The sequence below is a fragment of the Odontomachus brunneus genome, unplaced genomic scaffold (genome assembly GCF_010583005.1).
Source record: "Odontomachus brunneus isolate Ranch 3 - 2012 unplaced genomic scaffold, Obru_v1 Obru_scaffold_032, whole genome shotgun sequence".
Taxonomy (NCBI): domain Eukaryota; kingdom Metazoa; phylum Arthropoda; class Insecta; order Hymenoptera; family Formicidae; genus Odontomachus; species Odontomachus brunneus.
This window is the reverse complement of record NW_022639482.1, coordinates 1515931-1523901: the sequence shown is the minus strand read 5'-3', so window position 1 is coordinate 1523901 and position 7971 is coordinate 1515931. Positions and strand designations below refer to the sequence as shown.

The following is a 7971-nucleotide window of genomic DNA, read 5'->3' as shown; positions in this document are numbered from 1 at the left end:
GTCCTGGTATACTTTGGTACACTTTGGTACATATACCAGACGATCGCCAAAAATCGCCTTATATTTCTCTGTTAGATGGCGGGACAGCGGGAGTGTCCCGATTAGCACATATCAAGCGACCGGGAGTGTCGCGAAGCCAAGTGCTAGCGCAAAGCAACTCGCGGCCGACCGTGTTATATTATGATAACTTGCTATCTTTATTTAATAATATCAGAAGCAAGAAATCGTATTCCAATTTTATGTATAACGATATACATGGTTTTATGTATAACGATATACAAATGTGTTGAGTTGATCACATATATATAAATTCTTTTGTCAATAACTTTTTAATAAATTACGAGCGTCCGGCTAAAACCTTCTGAAGGTTACTTAGCAGAGGGTCCTTAATAATATATATCAAGATCAAGATCAAGCTGGGTCCTCTAAAATAAATAATTACCAAATCATAAAGTAAGCTTACAGAATATTATATTGTCACCTCATTTTCTCAATGAACGAGACGAAGAAAGGAATATATATAATTCTAATACAAATGAGAAAGACTGCATGTTATTATTAGTAAATTATAGTTATTTAAAGTTGCAGCATCGACATTAAAATTAAGTGTTGGCTCTGTTCTAGTTTAAACGTTGATATCTGCTCTCATATCGCAAAAATGTGTTTGTTTTTATGCTGTTTTTACCTGATCAACGTGAATGACAAGCGTGGTGCAGCAACCACGTGGTAGAAAAAATAATGTTTACGTGGTTGTCGAGAGTTGGAGAAGGTCGTGCAGTGAGAAAAAAGCCGCGCTTGCTGCGTGCTGTTTCGTATAACACGTACGTATATAACTTCATAAAAAAGCATCTGCAACATACGGATATTGTTCACTCGCCAGTCGTGTTGCTCCGCACATGCTCGACTTTGCAACAATAGCGCTGTGTTGATTGAGAAAGCGGAACAATATCAATGTTGATATTTACATTTTTAGATGTCGTAGTAAAACTTGAAACAAAAACGAAATAGAGAAATTACTGCATTTCCATGCGGACGTAGAATTATTCTTTTATAAAAGCACAATTAGCAGAATTACGTAAATGCGAAAAACATCGATTATTGTGTTAGCATTAAAGTAAAAATGAATTTAAAACTTGATAGAAAATTTTAGTTTAGATTTGTGTCGATGTATCTCGATGCGATTATCTTATTCGTTTTATAGTAAGCTATTAAATATCTATATTATTCATGATTGAGCCAACTAGTAAATAAAGAATAAAAGCGATCCGCCAAATGTAGACTGACCGACATAGTCAATTTTATAGATTTTAGATATCATCATAAGATATCATCATTAGATATCATCATATAGATATCGTCATATTTTAGATTTTTATTTTAAATGATTTAAGCGCTCGCACACAGTGAGGGTAAATACACTTCGTGCTATAATTATATAGGACGTAAGAAGAAGTGTGAAATGGACACAACTTAATTTATATATAACAACAAATAATTTTATAAATTTCAGTAATCTCTTTGTTATTATTATCAATGAAAAAAACCGCGAAATATAGAAAAGATATTAATATTATAAATTAACGTGACAATTTTTATCACGCTTTAACAATGCTCGCGTAGATATATTACATACAATTGTATGTCTAAACAAAATTTGCACGCATGATGGAATATAAGTACGCGCATAAACTATCAGCTCGGAGCTATGTACTAAAATTACCGTGTTACCTCTTTGTCTTTCTCTCCACATTGGTAGATAGTAACGTTGGCAACTATCATTACAACAAGTCGCAAAAAACTATCGATCAGCGTAAAGTTCCGCCTATCTGCTAGAAATTATTTCTTTCCTGCGGCTCGACGAAAACCCGCGAGAGCCCGCGCAAGCGCTACCAGTCCTCGTCGTAGCGCAAAATAGTCTCGGGAATCGGCCAGGTGTCAGTGCAGCGCGTGCTTTCGCAGATCAAACATGACTCGTTCGTTGCGCAAATCTCCGTTGAAGAAAAATCTCTACAAGCAGTACAGTGACTATAGTCTTCAGTTGAATCGCTGGTTCCTAAAGCCAATCGGCATCTGGCCCACCTCGACTAGGAAGGAAAAGATGCTATCGCGCGGTATCCAATTCACCTGTTATTCACTGATAACCTTTGTAGTAGTACCTTCCGTATTGTATATCTTCTTCGAGGATGAAGATGTCGACATCCGCGTGAAGGCCATCGGACCTGTTAGCCATTGGTTTATGGGCGCGATGAATTACCTGTCACTGTTGCTGCGTGGCGATGAGATACGTCGGTGTATTGAACACATGGAGCTCGACTGGCAGCTAGTGAACAGAGTGAAGGATCGAGAGGTGATGTTAAGGAACGCTAAGTTCGGCCGCTTCATCGCCGGTTTCTGCGCCGTCTTCATGCACTGCGGTGTGTTCTCGTACAGCATGATGAAGAGCATGTCGCTGCTGGTCATTGTGATTGGCAATCAAACCATTATGATACCTCGATTACCGTGTCCATTCTACAGTAACTTCCTCGACACGACGGTCACTTTGACAAATCAGATCGTGCTCATGATACAGTTCTTATCGGGCTTCATAGTCAATTCGGTCACGGTAGGCGCGTGCAGCCTGGCTGCGGTTTTTGCGATGCACGCCTGCGGACAATTCAGTGTGTTATTTCTGTGGTTGAACGAGTTAGTCGGCGACGATACGGAGGAAAAAGACAAATTGGTCAAGTATAAACTGGCTAATATCGTGCAGCATCATTTGCGTGTACTAAGGTAGTAAAAGATATCCTGGGTAATATGTGACGTTTGTGGGTAATAAGTGAGTATCTCTGATTAGGTCACGTAGTAGCAGTATTGTTCTTTACAGTTTTGTATCTTGCATTGAACAAGTCATGTATCAGATATGTCTTGTTCAATTGGTCGGCTGCACGCTTGACATGTGTATGATTGGCTATTATTCCCTCACGGTAGGGCAAGAATATCATTCTTTTTTACGTTTATAACTGTAACAATTAATTCTACACATTATTCACATTATTTAATGAGAAGAATTCTATATATTATTCTCATTATTTAATGAGAAGAAAAGAAAAATCCTATTATAATCGAAAAAATTAGTATATTCTAATGAATATCAATAATAAATGGTTTCTATATGTTTCGATGTTTCAGGAATGGGATACAGAAGATACCAAAAACCTAGTAACATACGGAATTTTATTCGTGTCGGTGACATTTAACATTTTCATATTTTGCTACATCGGTGAACTTCTCAGTGAACAGGTAACAGACGATTTGCATGAAAATCTAGTACTTGCATTTTTAATGCCATTAACGAACATGTTCACCAAGTTTATTGTTTGTCATCGATGGTTCTTACCACAATTTATTGTATAAATGAACGGTATAGTGTAACAAAGTCGGCGAAACGGCCTATTTAATTGAATGGTACCGTTTACCTCAGAAGACTGCTCTTAGTCTGGTTTTAATCATTTCAAGATCTAGCGCTGTAATTAAGATGACTGCTGGAAAACTGATTGAATTATCATTAGCGACGTTTGGAGACGTAAGTCTCGATACTTACGATGCTATATATACTTTTCTTTTCGCAAACAAAACATTAATATATTAAATAATATCAAGTTATAATCAATAATTAATATATGATATATTAATGTGTACAAGTTTGTATTAATTAATTGATTGATTGTATTTAGTAAATTTTTCACATATTATTACATGCTATTTACATGTCTATTACAAAATGAAAAGCAATAAATATACTGTTGCACACATAATTACTGAATATCTTAGAAAAATCGTTAGTATGCATACTTGTATGATTTCCTGCAAAAAAAGAGAAAAAAGTTGCCGATATCACAATTCTCTGAATATTTTTCAAAGCAATTAAAGTGTTCTTCGTTTCAGGTAATTAAAACATCCCTTGCGTATTTAAATATGCTTCGCACTATTTCTCTGTAAGTTATAAATATTACGTGATCGTTAGAATAAATTAAATAGAAAATCACGGGTCAGCTACATTTATGAAAAAAAATGCTATTTGTAGTAACTTACCTATAAAATCAATCCTTGCTTACCATGAGCTACAATTATCCTTTTGATATGATATATTTTATGTATGACAAATGAATTGCGTACGCACAGATTATTTTTTCTTCGTTGGCTTTACTCAGTTCACCGACGTGATTTATGTAAACGTGTTCTCCACAATGACAGCGCAGCAACAAGTCCGACGGTGCCAGTCAATCAATCGGAGTCTCTTCGTTCTGCCGTTTATCTTCACGCAGACGCCGTAGTGACTACTAAGCACGTCGCTTTAGTCGATTAATACACGTTGTCCCATCGTGTAGTCACCATGTGTCAGTCAGGGACTAAAGACCTGTACCATCATAGCGTGCAGCTGAATCGTTGGTTCTTGAAGCCGATAAGGACATGGCCACGATCCTCCGCGACTCCTAAGAGCGAGAGAACCGTGTGCAATGCTTTGATATTCATATGTTACTTCTTAATAGCCCTCACCGTGTAGCCCTGCATATTAAACCTCCTCTTTGAGGAGAAAAATTTCGATCTAAAACTGCGGATATTTGGTCCGTTAAGTCATTGGTCTATGGGCGGAATGAATTATTGCTTCCTCCTTCTACGTAACGCCGACATACTCCGATGTGTGCAACATATGGAAACGGATTGGAGAATCATCAGATGTCCTCAGAATCGCGACATCATGGCGAAAAACGCGAGACTGGGTTGCTTCGTGGCAGGTATCTGTGCGGTATGCATGCACAGCGGTCTGTACATCTACAGCATCTTTGCCGGAATGAAGACGATAGAAGTTTCGATCGGTAACAAAAACGTCCCGATGGTGCAGCTACCATGTCCAGTTTATAGTAAATTCGACGACACTAGGTTCAGTCCAGCGAGAGAGATCATGTTGATGATGCGACTACTCTCTCGCTTCGTAGTGAATTCTATTATCGTTGGCGCGTGCAGCTTGGCTGCTGTCTTCGCTATGCATGCGTGCGGGCAACTCGACATCCTAACCCTGCGTCTGAACAATCTTGTCGAAGATCTGGACGCAAAGAAAAATGACTTGGCTAATAAGAAGATGGCTGACATTGTGGATCATTATTTGCGCGTCTTGAGGTGCAAAATTTAAATATCTGAAAACAAAACATAATTTTAAATTTATTGTATGTTCGTAAATTTAGATATTCAGTTGCAATTACATATGTATATTAACATGGTTTAAAAACACATTTAAAAAAATATTTGATGTTATCGCATTAATTTCAGATTTATAACGTACATCGAGAAAGTTATGAATCAAATATGTCTGGTAGAATTAGTCGGATGTACATTTAACTTATGTATGATTGGATATAACACCATTACGGTATGCTAATTATCTTAAAAGGTGAATATGTAATCGAAATTAATTGACGACATTTATTTAGTAACGCTTTAAAAATTCTGTTACGTTCCTGAGAGAAAATGCGCTGTAATTTTTTCAGTGGTGGCATAAAATTGATACGTCGGCTATAGTGGCATACGTTATCGTATATGCATCAATGAGCTTTAACGTTTTCATATTTTGCTATATAGGTGAAATTTTAACGGAACAGGTAAGAAAGCAAAATCGACTTAGACAGATATTAATACATTAATAAATTAATATTTAATGTTTAATTTTATATATTAATGAATGCTTAATACAATTTATTATTTATAAGTATAAAAAAGTTGGGGAAACAGCATATATGATTGATTAGTATTACTTACCTCACAAGACAGCTCTTGGCTTAATCTTGATTATATCAAGATCAGGCGCTGTGATTAAAATAACTGCAGGAAAATTGATTCAACACTCTATCGCAACTTTCAGCGAAGTAAGTATTAATAAACTCTTTTTTTTTAATTATCTAAGAAGGAGATTTACCTAAAAGGGAGAATTACGTGAAAAAGTGAAGAGAAATTATTTTTAGAATTATCTTATTCTTTTTAGAATTATTGTTAAAATAAATTATTATAGCAGGTCATTAAAACCTCTCTAGCCTATCTCAATATGTTGCGAACAGTTGCTATAACGTAAATTTATACATTTATTGTAAGAAATTTTCTGTAAACATCTCTTACTTTTATAGCACTTTTTTTAAATAAACATACGTATAACTTTAAGAGCAAATAAGATACTAAGTTATATATATATATATATATATATATATATATATATATATATATATCAAGCGACACGGTAGTGTCGCGAAGTCGACTCGCGGCCGACTGTGTATACTTACGCGACGATCTTTATGGAACACTGGCAAGACTTCGCGTTCGACTGTAACGGCTGAACGGATGAAGTTCTGGATAGGTTTAATTAATTCTTTGGGTTTACATTACTTCATAAAACTATCTTTACTTTTTCTCTACGTGTTCTAGAAGCTGAGATGTCTTAGCTCAAAATCAGAAATCAGGAATTTACACGTAAGAAACGTCGTCGTCATCGTCGTCTCCATACAGAAAATGTCAGTTGACTATGTTTCTCCGTAGATGACGGGACGGCGGGATCGTCATCGTCTCCAGACAGAAAGTATCGGTTGACTATAGGCGATTTTTGGCGATTCTTTGTTGTCAAGGTTAATATTGGTAGGGGCGAAACTTATTTTGTTATATCACTACTATATACTATTAACGCGAAAATGGGCTGGTCTTTTTCTGTTTACGCGCACTTCAAAACAGTTTAAATCTAATCAAATCTAAAGTTGTTTCAACCAATAGACACAAGTCGTCACAATCATCCTATCTTTGTTACACACAGAATATGCAACAAAAACAGAATGATGCTAGTGTTGATTTATGTTTCTTGCTGGAAAGTAATTATGAAATTATGTAATGTGTAATTATATAAATGAATTATGAAATATATAATGATGATGAAGATGAAAATTTATTTTTCTTAGAAATGTACAGGCAGTTTTTCAAAGTACAAAATGCAAGAAAGAAAAGACGTCTATATAAAAAGAAAAAAAGAAGATATATTTTACGATTAATGATTTATCGACTCGTAATTTATTAAATTAAATAGACTGTATAGATGTGGGAATTTAATAATAAAATAATAAATAAATAAATAATAAGAGAGAGAGAGAGAGAGGGAGAGAGAGAGGGTAAGAAAGAGAGACAGAGAGACAGAGAGGGAGAGAGACAGAGACACATTTTTTCTAAAAATGAATTATTCTGAAACAAAAATTTAAAGAACTTGCTTTTTATGTTGCCTAAATATTTACAATATCTAAGTTCAACGTATAAAGTTATTAACAAAGAAACTTGTTTTCCTTGTTTAATATTATTTTATAAAAGAGGATATGATATAAAAACAAAATTATTTTTTCAAAAAAAATAAAAGGAGCCAAGTGCGCGCTTAGCGTTAGCATTATCTATTAAAAAATATAAGAAAATTTTATACTCTCTACAAAATTAATGATATCAAGAGATTTACGCCAAGTACCAATGATTAATCATTTCAGTTTTTACTTTTATAGACATATGTAGTTTTGGTTATATAATATATTTATAAATTAAATATATTTTTAATATATTAGTAACATATTATTAAATAAAAATAAAATAATTAAAGAAATACAATGATGTTGAAAAAGATTATAATAACGAATGATTAATCATTCCAGTTTTTACTTTTATAAACAAATGTGGCTTTATAATATATTAGCTACATAATATATTTTGTGACGTGGCGGCCCTAAAGATGCCCGTCACAAAGGGCGCGTGCCGGCGGTTATCGATTTTTGCGCACGTCCAACATTTTCGCGCCTCTGGATCCGAGTTGTGCGAATGCGAGGGACTCTCGTTCCCGAAATTCCAAAAAGAAAACTATTAGGTGGTAAACTTAGTTCCTGCGGTTTTTTTGTTTAAAAAACTCATTTATTTCGACATCAAAAG

General features: G+C 34.9%; 1 protein-coding gene and 1 pseudogene across 1 annotated transcript; both read left to right on the top strand.

The window, feature by feature from the left end:
- Nucleotides 1-1966: 1966 nt before the first annotated feature.
- On the top strand, nucleotides 1967-3978 carry LOC116843423. Its single transcript, XM_032813813.1, has 5 exons — nucleotides 1967-2769; nucleotides 2864-2963; nucleotides 3169-3279; nucleotides 3407-3562; nucleotides 3925-3978. The coding sequence occupies exons 1-5, from the start codon at nucleotides 1967-1969 to the stop codon at nucleotides 3976-3978; spliced, it is 1224 nt and encodes a 407-aa protein (XP_032669704.1).
- Nucleotides 3979-4372: 394 nt separating this feature from the next.
- On the top strand, nucleotides 4373-6051 carry LOC116843441 (annotated as a pseudogene).
- The last annotated feature ends 1920 nt before the right edge of the window (nucleotides 6052-7971 follow it).

Excerpts from the sequence above, each read along its gene's own strand:
- LOC116843423 (XM_032813813.1), top strand. The coding sequence starts at position 1,967 with ATGACTCGTTCGTTGCGCAAATCTCCGTTGAAGAAAAATCTCTACAAG. Across the intron at positions 2,770-2,863 it reads CATCATTTGCGTGTACTAAG|TTTTGTATCTTGCATTGAAC; the intron begins GTAGTAAAAGAT and ends TGTTCTTTACAG. Across the intron at positions 3,280-3,406 it reads GTGAACTTCTCAGTGAACAG|TGTAACAAAGTCGGCGAAAC; the intron begins GTAACAGACGAT and ends TGAACGGTATAG.